This window comes from Eurytemora carolleeae, unplaced genomic scaffold (genome assembly GCF_000591075.1).
Source record: "Eurytemora carolleeae unplaced genomic scaffold, Eaff_2.0 scaffold100, whole genome shotgun sequence".
NCBI lineage: Eukaryota > Metazoa > Arthropoda > Copepoda > Calanoida > Temoridae > Eurytemora > Eurytemora carolleeae.
Genome location: NW_019396048.1, coordinates 414,064 through 433,789, shown reverse-complemented (window position 1 = coordinate 433,789; position 19,726 = coordinate 414,064). Strand labels below are relative to the sequence as shown.

The window sequence follows — 19,726 nt, the reverse complement described above, 5'->3', positions numbered from 1 at the left end:
GAAATTTACGTAATATTGTATAAAACTCATTAAAAATTGTCAAGACGACATTTTATAAATTCTTCCGATGCATTCGTTATTAAGGGTTTCACTGTAAGATATAGGCTTGTGAATCGAGTATTGTCAAATGTGCATGGAGGGTCACTTGAACCTACACTTTAAATATCTTTAAGTTTCAGTTTCTTGAAATAGAATTATTGCCCTCTGAAAACCTATTCAAGTTTTTGTTGAAAATTATTGTGCAGTAACTATTAATTCTTTTATGTTCCGTCAATTCCAACTGTGTCGAAATGGCATAGTCAATATTTTTAATATTTTGTTTTAAAAGAATTAAAAGTTTTGAATGAAGAGGTCTACAAAATCAGTCTAAAAAGATATAAGGATTAGCACAAATTAGATTGCAAGAAGATCCTAATCTATTTCTTTATGCAGGCTGTAATATGAGTTTTACTAATATTCCAACAACATCACATCTGTGACCTCATTTGTGTTTTATTTAACTTTTTAAAGGTTTTGGATGCTAGTTATTTTATTCTTCCATTGTTAGAATAACTTTATAAAATTAAATATTTATACTTCATTATTACTCACTTGTTACACCCCGCTTACTCCCTAATATAACCCTATGACCTCATCATGTTATCTTTCTCTTGGGTATAAATACATATTCTCTCTTTTGTCCTCCCCCCACCTGGGCCCATGTCCTCTCCTGGCGAAACCTCGAAACCATCTCTCAGTTTAGCTCAGGTGGAGAATCCTCTAGCATCCTTCTGCTTATCCTTCTCCATCCAGAGATCTGTCCTCTGCTCAAATCTATCTATTTATCATTTTAAAGCCTAAATTCTCTAATTGGATTAAGAATAGCTTTGTTCTAATACAAGTACATCAGAAGAGATGAATATAATTTTAACGTTGTAATATTTACGATAAAAAAATTCTTAGAAAAAGTTTAGAACTCCATCCATAATGTTGGCCTATATAAGTCAAAAAATACAAATTTTCAACTTTTATGATAATCTTAAGAGGGGAGGAGACTAATTCATAGCATGATCTAAAGTTTTTATATAGATAAGAATGCTATCCAATGAGACCGAAATAAACCCATATTGTATAATGAAAACCAGCGTAATGGAGAAAAAAGAAAAATCAGTTGGTACAAGTAATTCCCTAGACCCAGCTCAAAGTGAAGAAACCATCATTGGTTCAGTTGTCTGTAGTACAGAAAACATCCTTGGTTCAGATGTCTCTAGTCCAGAAACCATCATTGGTTCAGAGGTTTGTAGTACAGAAAACATCCTTGGTTTAGATGTCTCTAGTCCAGAAACCATCATTGGTTCAGAGGTTTGTTCTCTAGAAATAGTCCCAAAACCCTCTGATAAAGTAAACTTAGCGAGCCCAGTAGAAGTCCATTCTAGAATTAAGCGATTAAGCAGACAAGAAACAGAGATGGATGAACCTGTTTTTCAATGGAAACTCTCCTCTCCTCCTCCCAGAAGATCTGCACAGCATTCTAGAGGTAAGATTGGTTAGTACAGCATTTTCTGCTAGATCTTCTGATTAATAAGTTGAAACTATCCCTCTGAGAAGGGGGGGGGGGGTTAGGAATCCCCCCTCTCTAAATTCTGAAATATCGAGAATTGAAATTGTTTAAATACTCCCTTTTCCTACAAATTAAGATTTTTTATTCTTATATCTTTGCCACCCAATGTCATAAACTCTTGAAGGACCATGAAAAAGTTTAATTTGAAACAGGTATACTCCATTGCAGTTTGCACAGACATAGGGATTATAAATTTGAAAATATGACATAAAGTCTGTTTATAAAAAAAAATCACTCAACTCTACCTGAATAACTGAATTTTTATTTCCTCTACATTTTTCAATTAAGAAATTGTCGCATGATTTGCTATTTAATGCCATTGCACCAAAAATAAAAATTGACAGTTTACTGAACACTTGTCTTTGATAACTATCAACATATATGAGTGAAGAAAATAGTATCAAAATCAAGTCAAATTCAAGGTTTTATTTCTTTACAATTCATTTTAAATTGATTTAAAGAAAATCATCCAATACCGCAAATCTAAGGAAAATAAATGTAAAGGTTTTGCAGTTTGCAAAATAAACTGATTCGTGCATTGGCTGAATGGCCATTGTACTACAGGGTTTCCCAATAAACTTGGCAATTTAGAGAAGACATTAAAACAGTTTAGTTGTATGTTTACGAGCTTCAAAATTTATAATTCTTATATGATTTTGTACTTGATATGTCGCAGACCTATGATATTTCAAACTGTTTATGCCAAATAGTAAAAGTTTGAAATATCAAAGGTTTGCAAGGTCAAAGGGATTAAAAAAATTGAGTTTATGGCAAGAGTTCAATTTTGTTCTTGTTATCTGACCTGGGCAAGGTTTTATGATAAGATAGCTTACTCTCAATGCGCTCCAATGTACGGGACATGTCGTCTTCAATGAAGTCCTATACGGATTTATCTATCTATGTTAGGAAGACGATATTTTCAGTACATTGGATCACATCAAAAGTTAGCAACAATTATTATACAACCTTGGAACTGGGTCTGGAACGTAAGTGGAATACAATTATTCATGATCAAAAATATAAGATTTTTTTATTTATGATAAGGTTTTTTGCAACACCCTGTAGATTGCATGATTAAATGGTATTCAGGTCCTTCTCCCAGGGGACCTCCCTCTCGAGATATATCTGGACTTGAAATAATATCTCCTGCACCCGAGGCTTCCATATTTGTAAAGGCTGGGAAACCTATCCCCTCTCAGTCCACTAGTTCATCACCAGTTAAATCTAATCTAGCATCAAAATACAAGTTGACAAGAGGAGCCAGTGTTGCTGTACCAGACAGGGACATAATATATTCTTGTTATCATCTATATAATTAAAGTTGTAATTTCTGTTTGTATGTCCGATCATAACTCTTGAACCCCTTTACCAATTTGCCTCATATTTTAATTTGAGAACTCGGGAGAATCACAGAAATGTTCTTAGTTTGATGTTGAGATATTAAGTTGAATGGATCCACTAAAAATAGTTAAAATCTTAATTTAAGACAAAGTGCGGGTAAATGGCGGATGTAGCTATGAGTAACCGGTTAAATCAGGATTCTCAAGCCGGTAATTCCTATTCCATTTTAATTTTAGTTTTCAAACACTGGGTTTCCAGGCTGAATTTGTTTGGGTAATCAGACTGGACAGTACAACTGAATGCATATACAATACGTATTGTACCGGCACGGATCATGCACTTTTTAGAGTGGAGTGCAAATGAAACTACTTTTTCTGATTAGCTATTGTTATAAAAAATATAGTTTTCAAAATATTTTCCCATTCTAACCAATAAACAAGTTTACACCAACTTCTGTGTATGAACATTTTTCTTATATATTTAGATAGAAGAGAAAATAAATAATGCTAAATTAAAAGGTTTCAGATATTAGCTCTTTTTTGTATAAAATTAAATTCTAAAAAAAAGAAAAAGAAAATTTATTCATTCATTTCTTAAAGTCTAAATTCGATGACAGAAAAAGATGAAATATATATATTTTTTATTTCCTGAACATTTTATTTTGAACTCAGATTTGAAGATCATAAAAATATGGTAGAAAATATGGTAGAAAATATTGTAGAAAATAAATAAAAAGTTTAAGCCGTTATTCCAAAAGTGTAATATAATGTGTCATTTAGATGTTAAGTATCTTCAACTGTATAAAATATACAAATTTAAAACTATTTTTCTTGTTTTAGTTTATAATTACATTTCCAGTTTCTGACTTGCTACCTCTTTTACACTGAATATGTAGAGAAAAATGTTCACAGGAGAAATTCAATTTAAGTCTACATTGTAGTTTNCAGGATTTACAAAATCTACGCAATTGTATTTATACGCAATACAGCCACAGGATTCACAATGGTACTCTCAAAAGCTTTGTCTGATCAAATATGAACTGTATGAGTTTTCTGGCTCTCATTCATTCAAATTTCAATTTTTTAAAGCGCTTTTAAGATTTGAATTCAGCATATAATTTTCAAGAAAATTTTGAGGCCTATATGGTAATTTCTCCGACATTAAATCATCAATTATTAACCGTATGGACGATTGTGAAATTCACAAATCAGTCACCCTTAAAATAGTTCTGAATGTCATTTAGTTTACGTTAAAAAAATCTTGAAAGCAAGAAACTATATTTGAAGAATATACAAGTTTAGATGTTTGAGTCCAGTCCCTACACAGACTAGGTGTAAAGATGATGCTAGGTAGTTATTCTAGTTTATTTAAATCTGACATTTTACACATTTTACATTTATCAACGGAATTATTGTTTTAGTTTATTTAAATCTGACAGTTTACACATTTTACATTTATCAACGGAATTATTATTTTAGTTTATCTAAATCTGACATTTTACACATTTTATATTTAGCACCGGAATTATTATTTTAGTTTATTTAAATCTGACATTTTACACATTTTACATTTATCAAAGGAATTATTATTTTAGTTTATTTAAGTCTGACATTTTACACATTTTACATTTATCAATGGAATTATTATTTTAGTTTATTTAAGTCTGACATTTTACACATTTTACATTTATCAAAGGAATTATTATTCTAGTTTATTGAAATCTGACATATTACACATTTTAAATTTAGCACCGGAATTATTATTTTAGTTTATTTAAATCTGACATTTTACACATTTTACATTTATAATTAGAAATATTATTATTATTTATAGATTTATTTCGTACACAAAAGTAAAATAGTAGATTTTTATGATACAGCAAAAAAAGTATAGATATTGAAATACACATATATATTTTATGAAACAATGAAAATTTATTATTTTTTTTGTTATTTTTATTTTTATTTTTTATTTTTATTTTTATGAATAGTGAGAAGTAGTTTAACCATGTACTAGCCAATTCAACCAGTTCTCTTCTAAGCCTAATTAAGATAAAAATAAGTGGTTCAATCTAAGTAGTTCAGCCGTTTCTCTTTTCATTAAATCTGGTCTCAGGATGTTTATTTTGTCCAATTTAGTAATTTATGACTTAAAAATTTATGAGCTTGAATCAAAATTTTGTTTTGGCCGTTTTAAAATGTACCTGGACGATGAAACACAAAATGACTCTTGTAAAAGTAACTTTTGTGGATTTAAACAAAAATATGTTTGATTTCGATATTAAGTAGAAAAGATAAATAAATATCACAACTATTGTACTAATATTTTAAAGTCAATGTACGGAAAATGTCTAAGAATTTTAAAGTATCTCGTTTTCTGTGCCTATGATTTCTTCTCTTAAAGACTGTAGCTAGCATTCTGGCTCTAAGTGACACTGATCTTTAAGAAGGGCTAAGTTGTGTTTCAAATATACAAAAATGGAAATAAAAATTTAGTGAAATAAAATGACCATTCTCTTTGACAGAATAAGCTATACATGTCTGGCAACAGCTGACGAGTCAATGGTGCCAGAAACTGAAATAAAAGAAGGATTAAAAATTCAGAAGATTTTGAGGAAAGAATATAAAAGTTTTACATTCAGAGACAAACTTGGAAATTAAAAGGATTTTCAATTTCACGTTTACTTCGATTTGAATTGAATTAACGTCAACGTGAAGTTGTATTTCAACAACTGTAACTTTTTCTACTTTTTTGCAAAATATTTTTATATTCTTTGTTACATCAGACAAATACAAAGACAAGTAAATAGTCCGGATCATCAGGTTCGTCTTAAATTTCTTTTTTATAAATTACGGAATGAAATTATATTTGTTGGTTTTCTATAAAAGTGGATTTAAAGGGAGTGGCCGGCAATCTATGGTAGTTGAACTGAGAATGTAGTATTGCAGAGAAACTTTTCAGGATTTATTTGAGACATATAAATTGTCTTAGTTATGTATAAGTCGACGTTCAAAATTATCAATTTGGGGGGTTACGTTTTGAGAATCAATTTTTTAAAAGTTATTAAATAACGACGACGAAAAAAGTATCAAAAATTCCTCAGTAAACTCATTGGATGTTTAGGAACCAATATCTCTCAATAGATATATGTCAAAAACTCAATGTTAGAATCAATTAATCTTTTTATCATTATATTGAATTTCTAATTTTCTATAAATGAATTTGTTCTCATGTATCTGCAAATTCTTCAATTGTCGTCTTTTCAATAAAAATTCTAGAAAATCTACAGAAAATGTTTGCGAAAAATGAGAGATTACAGAAACTAATAACTGAATAAGATTACTTTTTTCGATGAAAAGAATTAATTTTTATATTCTATTCTAAACAAATAATTAGTTACTTTCAGAATTTCTGTTACATTTTTGTCGTCATTTTTTCATAATTTAAAAAAATATATTTTCAATACGTAACCACACAAATGGATTATTTTTAAAGTTGACTTTGCGCTTAAACTTAATAATTTTACAGCATTTAAACGTTTAATATGCCGCAAATGAATCAAAAAAAAAAAATTCTCCACAATACTTCCTTCCCAGTTCAACTACCTTACAGAATAAACTGCCGGTCACTTTTACAGAATGCCGGTAACATTTACAGAATGCAAAAGTGTTGAATAGAAAAACGAAGATATCTTCAACATTGTTGCTCAGATAAGGGCTCCGTTGTGATACGGGCATGGAACTCTTTAAATCAGGGTTCACTAAATATGGAATAAATTTTGTTTTTCTTATTTTGTTAAAATTTCACAAGCTACATCAAGGGATAAATCTTTATTTAGGGGATACACCAAATCGATTTATTTAAAATAAATGTGACCTTTGTGACCTAAATGTGAAATTGTTTGTTTTAATTAGTTTTGTTTGAAATAGAAAATGTCAGGTTTTAAAAGTAGATGGTTCTATTAGAACTAATTGGATTATGTGAGCGTGGGGTGGAGGGGGGGATAGAGAAAAGAAAATACTGTTCAATTTTACTAATTCAGAAAAGCATATTTTAGGGAATGTAAGCGTAATTTTAAGTAAAAATGGTAATACCCAATTTACAGCGGAACCCTTTATAGCTTTGTCTGATCATGAATTAGATATTCATGTTTTTTTTTTTTTTTAAACCGGTATTTCCATTTGCGGTTTCTCTGCAAAAGTACCGCGCAGGCAGCGTTGAATAAATCTTGAAAAGACGACATCTAGTGTCCTATCTGTTATTGTTAATTAATGTACGGTTTTGTTTTATAGATTTACTCTAACTACATCTGGCCTACTGAAGGTGTGGTTGAGTCCTGGAAACGAGAACAGCATCAAGCTCTTAATTCTCTTGATAGTGGAAGGAGAAGAGCTTGCTCTACAACCTCCTTTTATCTGCCAGCAGAGTCTCCTGGTTCTAAAATACGACGGATGGATTGTGTTGTTTCGACTCAGGATATCAGTGTCTCTCAACTTCTCAGCTCAAGTAGGAGAGGTTCTTATGTCCTTCTCTCAGAGGACGGGAGACGGGGAGGCAGAGGCTCACGGCGAGGATTATCTCCATCAGGGTATACGAGGAGACAGAAACTGGGTTTAATCGGGAAATCGGTTTCTTTAAATCCAAGCTCTCTTAGGGATGAAGAGGATGTTGCCAATGACAGCCGGTTCTTTAGGAAATTATTTGAAAACTTTAGTTGCATCATTCCTTGATACAAATACTTTATTACAATGCCCTTTGTCTAGGTTCAAGTTTTATGAGGTTATAATATAACTCTGAGGGGGGCTTAGTGCCGGGCTAGAAAATTAAAAAATCTTACAAACTTAATTTGAGAATTTTTGTGACCCTACATTTAAAAAAAAATGAGAGATTTGCCTAATTCACAACATTACCCTTTCAACTTATTTAATTGAAAAGGTGTGGGGGAAATGTTTAAAGGAAAAACAGGAAATTGTTAAAAAAGAACATTGAAGAAAATTTTTAAAAAATTGGTTAAAAATTTATATATTTTTAAAGTTTTCAAAATAAATATTACAGTGGGGAAAAGCAGTCCAGTCTAGATCTAACTGGATTATCTGAAACTATACCTCGACCCACCTCTCTATCCCTTGAACTAGCATCAATCAATGCTTACGAATTATCTCCTAAAGAAGAGGAGAAAAGACAAATTGCTACTTTTATAGGAAAAATTCTACCACTGTTGATGATATAATATACAGAGGGAAATATTCAGAATATTCTGAATATAGAATCATTTAAGAGAATATATTCTCTTTGGTTTCCAAGATTTAGAATAGCTTTGAAGTACTTCAGAGTTCAGGCCCGCATTAGTTGCTGTATTCAACAGCATAATCAAAGGCAATTTGCGGATTTCTTATCAGGAAAATTGTTAAAGAAAATGGAAAATTGAGATGCTTGAAACAAATTATAAAGGATTAGTACGCTTGATTAAATCCAATCCTAAATTATTGAACAATAATTTGGATTTAAGTAGAAATTTTGAAGAATTACCAAAATATTATGGTATCTGTTTCATACTAAANCGGCCCCCATTTTTATATAATTTAAATTTCTCTTATTTATATAAATTAACTATAATTATAATCAAAATCACAATATGCTGTCAAGCACGCTATAAAGATTACAAAGTAATGATGGAGCCATGATTAGAAATATCATAAAAATAATCTTTAGTTGATAACAAAGGTTGCCAAGAATATATGACCCATATTATCGTGGAAAAGGAAGACGACATTTTACCAAGCTGTTGTGTATTTCATGTTGTTAACAGTGAATTTTTTCTCACTTTCTTAAGGAAAATGTCGATATTTACCCCCCCACCTCTTCCATTTATTTTCATTCATGATTTAGAAGATTTAGAAACGATTATCTTAGGAGATTTCTCGAAGTTTGGATAGAAAATCTAGAGACTAGGGGAGTAGGGATATAGGCATATTGAAATTAAAAATCAATATTTAATTTTCCTTCCTTTATAGTTTATACTAAACTTTGATGTTAGTTTCAGAGAAATAGGCAAACAAACTCTTAATCGAGTTCATTATTAATTGATTAGTCCAGGACTATAGTCCCAGGAGGGATGTATTTGATAAGTCCAGGACTATAGACCCAGGAGGGATGTATTTGATAAGTCCAGGACTATGGACCCAGGAGGGATGTATTTGATTAGTCCAGGACTATAGACCCTGGAGGGATGTATTTGATTAGTCCAGGACTATAGACCCGGGAGGGATGTATTTGATTAGTCCAGGACTATAGACCCGGGAGGGATATATTTGATTAGTCCAGGACTATAGACCCAGGAGGGATTATTTGATTAGTCTAGGACTATAGATCCAGGAGGGATGTATTTGATTAGTCCAAGAATATGAACCCAGGAGGGATGTATTTCATTAGTCCAGGACTATGGACCCATGAGGGATATATTTGATTAGTCCAGGACTATGGACCCATGAGGGATGTATTTGATTAGTCCAGGACTATAGACCCAGGAGGGATGTATTTCATTAGTCCAGGACTATGGACCCATGAGGGATGTATTTGATTAGTCTAGGACTATAGACCCGGGAGGGATGTATTTGATTAGTCCAGGACTATGGACCCAGGAGGGATGTATTTGATTAGTCTAGGACTATAGACCCAGTAGGGATGTATTTGATTAGTCCAAGAATATGAACCCAGGAGGGATGTATTTGGTTAGTCCAGGACTATGGACCCAGGAGGATGTATTTGATTAGCCTAGGACTATAGACCCGGGAGGGATGTATTTGATTAGTCTAGGACTATAGACCCAGGAGGGATGTATTTCATTAGTCCAGGACTATGGACCCATGAGGGATGTATTTCATTAGTCCAGGACTATGGACCCATGAGGGATGTATTTGATTATTCCAGGACTATGGACCCATGAGGGATGTATTTGATTAGTCCAGGAATATGGACCCAGGAGGGATGTATTTGATTAGTCCAGGACTATGGACCCATGAGGGATGTATTTGATTAGTCCAGGACTATGGACCCAGGAGGGATGTATTTGATTAGTCCAGGAATATGGACCCAGGAGGGATGTATTTGATTAGTCCAGGACTATGGACCCAGGAGGGATGTATTTGATTAGTCCAGGACTATGGACCCAGGAGGGATGTATTTGATTAGTCCAGGACTATGGACCCAGGGGGGATGTATTTGATTAGTCCAGGAATATGGACCCAGGAGAGATGTATTTGATTAGTCCAGGAATATGAACCCAGGAGGGATGTATTTCCAGGAATATGGACCCAGGAGAGATGTATTTGATTAGTCCAGGAATATGGACCCAGGAGGGATGTATTTGATTAGTCCAGGACTATGGACCCAGGCGGGATGTATTTGATTAGTCCAGGAATATAGACCCAGGAGGGATGTATTTGATTAGTCCATGACTAAAGGACCCAGGAGGGATGTATTTTATTAGTCCAGGAATATGGACCCGGGGGGCTGTATTTGGTTAGTCCAGGACTATGAACCCAGGAGGGATGTATTTGATTAGTCCAGAATTATAGACCCATGGGGTATTATTTGATTAGTCCAAGAATATGGACCCAGGGGGATGTATTTGATTAGTCCAGGACTATAGACCCATGGGGGATGAATCCTGGGATGAAGCGTTTTAGTTTAATAATACACACTAACAAAAGGAACCATCAGGTAGTGTAGAGGGGTAGTTGAACTATATTTAACAGTGTAGGGAATTAATCCAGTAACAAGTGGAGCTCTAACCTTCCTGCTCCTAGCAGCTTCTTTAGTAACTTTATCCTTTCTCATGTCTCCAGTAATAGAACGAGTATTTGGTGAGTTCACAACTTGCTTTTAAGGGATTTTAAAATTAAATCTTAAATTAAAGTAAAATAAGTAATCGGGTATTTCAAGGGAGGGGGGGGGGGACTTTTTATGTTAATTTTTTAGAAAATAACACTCATTCAGACACTCAAAATCCTTAACGATGTCAGAAATTCATATTCTTCATATTAAATCACTCAATTAAATATGACTTTCCATTATTTAATATCTTGACGTATTTTTAGCAAGAATATTCTTTTTTGCATATTTTGCAATATAAAGAAATCTGAAAATGAGAACCTTTCAATTTTGCTTTTATCTTTTAAAAGTAAAATTTTATTAAAAAATATATCAAATATAAAGTTATTATTTTGCAAGGGTTAGTAAACTTTATTTATTGTGTGAGTGTGGTTCTAATGTAGGACATTATATCTTTCAATAAAACTGTCCAAGTTTTGTCTGAGATGGTTTAGAAGAGTTTAGATTAGACTGGGATTGGTCTTTAATAATTCAGACTACAGAACCCTCAACCAAAATAAAATTTTATAATATATATATAAACTAATCTAAAGTGTCCTGCGTTGCCCGTGGAAAATTTAGTTTTTAAATATTAAAAAAATTTGAAATAGTTTTTAAAAATGTCGACATTTTTTAGACTATATATTCTTTGGATTCCCTCAACAAACTTCAGCCCATTCGGGCGAGCCGTTTGGCCAGCTATAGCTAACATATATACAAACAAATATATATGAGCGAAGAGAATTTTTATAAAAATATATTTATATATACATATATAAACAATATATATTTAAATAAAAATTAATATTAAAATCCCTTTACATTAAACAGACACTGAGATTTAGACAATTCTGAAACTTACAGTTATCAAATTTTATATATCCTCGATTTTAAAATGTCGCAACGCCTAGGAATTTGGTTTACCTCACCAGCTTAATTATGCTTTTTTGTAGCCCTAGATATATACATTTTAAAAATGCAATGCACTTGTTTCTAGCTTAAGTTTAAAATGAGTTATTGGCAAAATACTGGTCAATTTTTGTGTGAGAGCGTTTACATCTTGGTTTGCAGTGTAGAACGTAATTTCTTTCTTTTCCGTATGAGAGATCTCATCTCTCTCATCGGAGACCCCCAGATTTTCAATGAAGCCCCTCAAAGTTTTCATCGATGACACCCATTTTTTATGCGATAGTCTCCCTAGAAAATAATAAAAGTATTTTAATACAGTGAGAGTGAGACTCATTAAACTGTGGAATATAAAGACGACTGTTGGGCTCAAGTTATGATTTTAAGTAGTTCAATGATAATAAATACCAATTGTGTAGTATGCACAGACCCAAAATGATAATATTCGAGGGTCACAGATTTAAAGTTCTCCTCTCCAATGGGGACATCTAATGATATGACAGGGGGGGGCCTCCGACAGTACTTCAATGAATCCCAGACTCTGTATACAGATATTCAATATGTTGAGAAAACAAATATCTGAAATCAAAAGTGTTTTTCTATTTACTTTCTCCCAACCAGCTCTCATATACTGGATATAGGAGATGGACATTTATTCTTTCTTTTGAAACTTGGGTCTATAACTTGAGTTAAGTATTATGAAAAAATGCAGACAAATGGACGTTTTTTCCAGCTAAAATGGAAATAAAATTTTAACCATTTTCTAATTCGTATATTTATACAACCTTAGGCCTTTCTAACAATTGTGAAAATATAATCTTAGAGTGTTCGTTTCTAAGTTACAAAACTAGCCTATCAATTTATTCATTAAAGTCTGTCTATCTATCTAGTTTTTAGGACTTCACTCAATCCATTCAGAGTTAGAGTTACGCTGTTAATTCCGTTATAGTTCTTAGTATCTCAGAAATTGTCTTCCATTGTAAGAGATAATTCTTCTTTTGCAATCGCCATCTAACAATAAAAAGATCAAAACCTGTATCATTTTTGAATAAGTAGATATATAATAAAAATATCTTATTAAGAAATATAAAAATTAGTTTTAAATATACATAAATAAAATTACTAAACCGTACCAAATAATAAGTGATCTAGTTAAAGTATAATGTTGTGTCACATGTATCATGCTTTATTTCCATTCTTCTAAAGTTGGATTTTTTAAACTCCTAAAATCTTTCAAATTTTCTTTAAATTAAATGTTGTTTGTTTGTTTTAGTAAGAGAAAAGTTGAACCAAACTTCAACTGAATTCAACTCTACAGAGGTAATTTCATTTTAAACTTAATGTTTTTCATCTTGATAAAACCTAGTTTTTCTCTTTACTTACAGGGGTTTATATTTTTCAGAATTCCCCCCCCCCCCCACCAACCCCCCAAAGGAAAAAATGATTTTCCATGATTAGGGGGATGGGGGGGGAATGAAAAATCGAACATCGAAAGGCACGTTTTTTTCATAATTTTTGTTTCTTAAAACACAAAAATTAATTTATTTTCCCGTAAAAATCTTTTTTTTCAGCAAATAAAAGCCTCAAAAAAGTAAATTCTTGGGAAAAATTATTTTCAAAGGGGGGGGGGGGAAATAAATAATTTTTCGAGAAAATATACACCCCTGTTTTACTTTGGCATAACATCTGCTTTCTTTTGTTCATCTACACTGCATTTCAAGTTATTATGAAAGTACGATTTTTTATATTCATTACATCAATGATATTTTTATTGAGAATAAATGTCGCTATTTTTTTAAAAAGAGGTGGTGCTTCTCCGGACATGGTTATTTAGTTCCATTATTTAATAAAAATTACAAAACATGTAAAGACCAAAGAGAGACCATGTGATTTGGTTTTGCCTTTTTTATTAGGAGAAATAATCAATTTCACTTATGTATGTGAAGTAGAGGAATTGAGTCACAAACTCAAATTTTCTAATCTCTTTTTATTTTAAACCTGCTGGTGTAAACCTTTAATATTTCAAACTTTACTAAATTGATCTAACAGATTTCATTTGAAATATCTACGAAATCGGGTTGCAAAGATAAAGGATTAGAAAATCAGAGTTTGAGGCAACGTATCATTTCCTTTTATTTATTTTGAATAATAATGTATTTATGTTGTTTAGTACGAGCCTGGCAACTATTCAGCAGTCAGCAACTATTCTATGATGAAAGAAAGAAATATTGAGAATTCTAATTCTAATAGGTAGGCATTCTTATGTTTTATATCACAAGGCTTTTAGAGAGCTTTGCGCCTCCCTTTTTCAAGTGGTAATTGCATACGTAGCTTCAGAATATTGATTTTCATGCAATCAATATTTGTTATTTGGATGTTATGTACTTTCCCAATGGATTTTTCCCAAGTGCGAACTTACCAAAGGTATTTCCCCAAGTGCCAACTTCCTAACTGTATGTACAGCTTCCCAAACGACAACTTCCCAAGTCTGTCCTAGCCGCAGCGCTAGGCCCCAGCATAATATCACCGCAGCGCTCGGCCCCCTAGCCCATCCTACCGCAGCGCTCAGCCGCCATTACAGCCACCGGCGCCTCAGAGGGACTAACCTAATCTTTGGGAAGTTCCAGCTTGGGAAGTTGCCACTTGGGAAATTGTCTCATAGGAAGTCGCCCTCGGGAATTAATGCCTTGGGAAAGTAACGAACACCGTTATTTTAATGTCGAAATCAGATTCAATACTTGAACACAAATTCGTTATGTTCGTTCGGTCGGGTAATAAGTAACAAATGTTTCCAAAAATATTGGCATTTTTAGTATAAAGCACATGGAGAACCAGAAAAAAATGGAATAGGAATTATAGCAATACCTAGGTGCATTCGATGTTGTTAAAAAGCAAATATCTTTAGTAGATACTTATAAAATCACTTTTTAAGTGAAATGAGTCTGCTTACACCGCTCAGATGCTGTAACTCAATTGAACTATCTAAATTCATAAATTGACTCTAAAAGTCGTCTTCCTATTTCAAAATTTTCTGGTAATTACTGTATAGATTTTTAATGACTTTACTTTTCTATATATTTCTATAATTATTGTTTAATTCCTTTCCATTTGTTCAATTTGTTCAATTTGTTCAATTTGTTCAATTTGTTTAATTTTCTCAATTTTCTCAATTTTCTAAATTTAGACCGTTTAATCGTGAATAGCATTTTTAAAATTGGCAAGAATATTTTTGGATAATTTTGTCAGCTTAGGCTTTGAATTTCCATTTCTATTTTAAAATCAAATTATAAATCTTCAAATTAATTTGGACAAAACAATATTAAAAATCTATTTTTGTAAGAGTTTAACAAATCCTTTAGTATACGAGTACAGGAGTAAGGGGATTAATTTAAAGGGCGCGTGGTTCATGAGTTAGGATCGGAGAGACAAACAGATATCACTGCTATCTATAGATATTAACTAGCTTAGGATTCAAGCTTTGCTTGTTAATTAAACTTTGTCTAAAAAATTCAACCCAAGAATTTAGAAGTTTCAAACATGCTGAGAACATTCTCCAATCAAAACTAAAGATAAACCGGTCCAGGTGTTCATGAGTAATGATCGGAAATACATGCAAACAGAGATTACTACTTTATATATATAGATAAATAGATATTTATAGATAGATAGATAAATAGATAGATAGATAATGAAGCCGAAGAGATAGGAAATAAAATTAGAGTATTGGACTTTCTGTAGAATTCTATAGAGTTTGTTTTCTCATTCTATCTAGGAACCATTTTTTCATGATTGGGAGAATAAATAGAAATTAAACAATTTAAGATAATCAATGATAATCAAATAATGATAAAGATGCTTTTTAATGCCGTAGACTATAAACACCAATACTAATACCAACACCATAAAAAAAGGTTTCTTCAAGATCTAGATAAACGTCTACATGGAAACGTGTGTTGAAAAAAGGTTTCTTCAAGATCTAGATAAACGTCTACATGGAAACATGTGTTGAAAAAAAGGTTTCTTCAAGATCTAGATAAACGTCTACATGGAAACGTGTGTTGAAAAAAAGGTTTCTTCAAGATCTAGATAAACGTTTACATGGAAACGTGTGTTAGATCTAGATAAACGTCTACATGGAAACGTGTGTTGAAAAAAAGGTTTCTTCAAGATCTAGATAAACGTTTACATGGAAACGTGTGTTGAAAAAAAGATTTACTGAAAATAATCTCGATTTTTGAAATTGTTTTAAAACTTTTTTTTTTAGAATGAACATGTCGTTGAGTAAAACTCCATTGGGCTAACAGTACCAATATATACCACAGGTAATAAGCAGCGGCGTATTCAGGTACTTGGTACTTGGTAAGTGATGTCTATAGTTTTCAGGGGGTTTGGGGGCCCCGCTAGGTGCTGAGCCCCCCCCCCTTCACAGAAAAAAAATGTTAAGCCCACCCCCTTGACAAGTTGTTGAATACGCTACAGGTAAAAAGTAAATAATAAAGAAATGTGAGTGAAATTTGAGTGAATTCGAGTGAATTCGAGAAATTGAGAGTTTTACTGGTTAAGAATTAGTTTTAAAGTTTTAATATATTTAAACAAAACACAAAATTACATGCGGGCATTTCAGACCAAAATAGATAGAAAATCAAGACTTTTTGGTGATATTCTACTGTTTTTATAATAAACCAAAAAATCTGGATTTATTCATTTATTTTGAAATTGAAAATATATTTTGAACATTTTCCATTGAAAATTATATTGAAATGCACGAAGCTTGAAATCAAGTTTCAAAATATCTTTTATCAATGTCAACAAAAATATAAAGTTGCATAGACCTTTTATTACACTGGAATCATGTTTTGAAAGAAAAAAGCTTTTTCGGGCAACATGAACATTTTATTCTTGGTTCAAGTTTCACACTGACCTACACAGAAGGAGCAGGTTAAAGTTATATATTACTGGTAGGACTTTGTGACCTCGTTTACACGTAAATATGATTTTAAAGCATGGTTTTTGTCTCAATAGTTTATCAATAAAAGGAGTTATGATTAAAAACATTTAATATTTAACTTTTAATTGTGAATTATCTGTCAGCATCTTCTTTGTGTGTACAATATAAAACTAAAACAAACAAAATTTCGCGGATTTAAGTAAATTTTTTCGTGGGTTTAAATTTTTTTTCGTAAATAAAATTTTTTTGGAGATATAGTTTTGTTCTTCTGAACATCCATAAACCTTCCTTGGGGTCATGTGCATGTGCAAGGTCAGATCGGTTCAGCCGTTTTAACGTTAATGTTGGAAACAAACATTCTGATAGACAGATAAGCAAAGTATATATATAGCATAGGAAACTTAGGAATATCCTTTTAATGAAGAAATAGAAATAAAATTTGAAAAGATATTTTGCAGCTTTTTTTTTTAAATCTAAACAACATTTTTTTAGATTTGTGAGTAACAATACAATTCCTATTTTTTACTCAGGAGTCATATTTTATGCTAATTTCAGATTGTAGACTGGATTTTGAATTGAGAACGGTAGCTGATGCTTAAAGATCTGAAAACTCCAAATCAAACAATCAAAGTCAGCTTTATATGAAGCATTATTATAAAGTGTATTGAAAGAAAAAGAAAAAATATGTACTTTCAAAATAATAGCTTACTGATTTCTCTTAAATTTTCAAGAATTTGCCACTCCAAAAACAAACTCAGCAGACACATTCAGAGATTAATTCCTTCTAGAAGACTGCTTTATTTACCATTTGTAATTAGTATGATCAGAGCTGAAAACTTTAGAATGAAATATCCAATTGTCTGATCATTTTGCTTCTCTGGAGTTTAAATTTACGTGGAGAACAAGCAATATTTAAACTGGATATTAAGAAAAAGAGCGGTTTAAGCCTTAATCCTGATATCCACCATTCTAAAGTTTTCAGCTCAGTGTGTATAAAACATGTATAAACATGTTTAAAGTAATAATCAAGGTGGCCCAGTTATGCATTTGCAATTTTGCCTAAAAAATACTTTTCATCAGAATTCATATATTTAAATTTGTTAGTTTTTTTGGACCTAAGCTAAGCAATTTTTAAAGCTGTGCCGTACTTTTCAGTCCAATGTCACATATTTTGGCATTTTGAACCAAAACTCCTAGGCCAAATTATGTATCAACCAAAAACCTCTTTAGTTGATATATACCATGTGTATTTTATATGAAAACTGACAAAAATAATAATTGTATTTTTCCAGTCAAATAATACCAACTAAATGAAGTAATAAATTCTACCTTGTCGTCCACATAATGTGTTAGAAAGCCAAAGCCCAGAAGTAAATAATTATACAAGTTATCATCGTTAAATATAGAAAAAATGATTTTAAAAATGATTGTTATCCTTTGAAGTTAATATTACATAGCAATGTAACATTCGAGTTACAGGGTTTTCCACTAAGAATAAAAGGAACTGTAAAGCGTATTTTCAAGTGATCGTTTCTGCAAAGATGGCAACGTCTGATTCACAACGGTACCCATAAAAAAGTTTAAACTAAATATGATTGTTTTTGTTTCATTAAACATAATTATTTGCAAAAGTGTCCTGCGCATTTCTTGCTGATAAGAAGCATCAGAGAAACATACAGAAATAAACAGTTTTCGAGTCAGAAAACTATGGTATCTTCCACAGTTTTAATCAAATTAAAGTTTCAAGGTTAATTTCGAAAATCGGGCATTGTAATCTTTGCATGGACGGTCACTTGAAATTACGCTTACAGTCCCTTTATGAATGTATCAGTATTTTATCTTAGATAGTAGTCCAATATGCAATTGTAAACTTATTTCATTTTTTGTCCAACCTTGAATACTTTTATTATAAAGATTATAATCAATGCAGATGCAAAACTTCAGAAGAAAAACTGTAAATTATTCAAATTTGAGATTATTAAATCCAATTTGCATGTCGTCATTAAAAAGTCTTTTATTTTGTGGATAACCCTGTAAATGCTGACTAAAACTTGATCATGACTTTATATGGATATTGAGAGAAATAACATTTTAAAAATATTCTCACAAAAATGTTTTCCCATGACAAGTTTTGTGTCAAGTATGGTTTTCAGCGAACGAAACGTTTCGCGAAAAAATGCGAAAATTTTTGTTCTTTTTTCACAAAATTTTGCATTTTACCGCGGAAATGAAGCAGAATTTCACGAAAAAAATGTCCCCGAAAAATTCCAATTTCGCAAATTTTCGTTTTGATTGTTGAATCTGTATTTTATCTTTTTTGATGAATGTTAGCAAATAATTTGCATTTTTATTTCTAAATTCTGAATTTCCGCATTTTTTCGCGAAACAGACTGAAGTAAAATTTCTTTAAAAAAGCGAAAATTTTCGCATATGCGAACAAATGCAAAAGTTTTTGCTGACAATTTTTTTCGAAAATTTTCGAAAATGCGAACAAATGCGAAAATTTTCGCGAAAAATGCGAAATTTTTTCGAAACGATTTTTCCTTTTAGCTGCAAATCCTAGTGTCAAGCCAAAACATTTCAAGCACATCATTTTTTAAAGAAATTTTCTTGTCCGAGCCGAGCGCCGTGGCTAGGACAGATTTATGGGGCCAAGCGCTGTTACAAGGATATTTAGTACTTTGTAATGGAGTCATTGTAAAGAGGAAAGTCTTGCGTCAAAACGTTTTTTTAGCCCCATCCTATATTTGTTAACCAAGCCTGTCAAGTTGTAAATGTTATGATTAGTTGAAGATTTGTACTGTTTAGAAATGAGCTTGTATTTATTTGATTAAAAGCCAATAATACATAGTTTATGTGATATGGTTTAATTGTATGCAAATCTGTTACGATGAGGGGGGTAACCCCCGGCCGCCATGAGCCTCCGCTATGCAGCATTAGAGCCTCCTTTGTACAGTAATGAGCCAGAGTGTTACAGAATTTAAACTTATGTCATGTTTTAAGTTTTCGACAAAAAGCAGGATAAGAGGTTTATCATTTCATCTTTTACAATCTTTGAT

General features: G+C 31.8%; 1 protein-coding gene across 1 annotated transcript; it reads left to right on the top strand.

Moving 5' to 3' along the window:
- The first annotated feature begins 36 nt into the window (after nucleotides 1–36).
- On the top strand, nucleotides 37–17,563 carry LOC111703547 (uncharacterized). Its single transcript, XM_023475518.1, has 12 exons — nucleotides 37–1,516; nucleotides 2,690–2,882; nucleotides 4,243–4,290; nucleotides 5,466–5,555; nucleotides 5,727–5,763; nucleotides 7,234–7,634; nucleotides 7,997–8,142; nucleotides 10,717–10,806; nucleotides 12,993–13,039; nucleotides 13,890–13,969; nucleotides 15,984–16,041; nucleotides 17,223–17,563. The coding sequence occupies exons 1-11, from the start codon at nucleotides 1,075–1,077 to the stop codon at nucleotides 16,018–16,020; spliced, it is 1,611 nt and encodes a 536-aa protein (XP_023331286.1). The 5' UTR covers nucleotides 37–1,074; the 3' UTR covers nucleotides 16,021–16,041; nucleotides 17,223–17,563.
- Nucleotides 17,564–19,726: the final 2,163 nt, after the last annotated feature.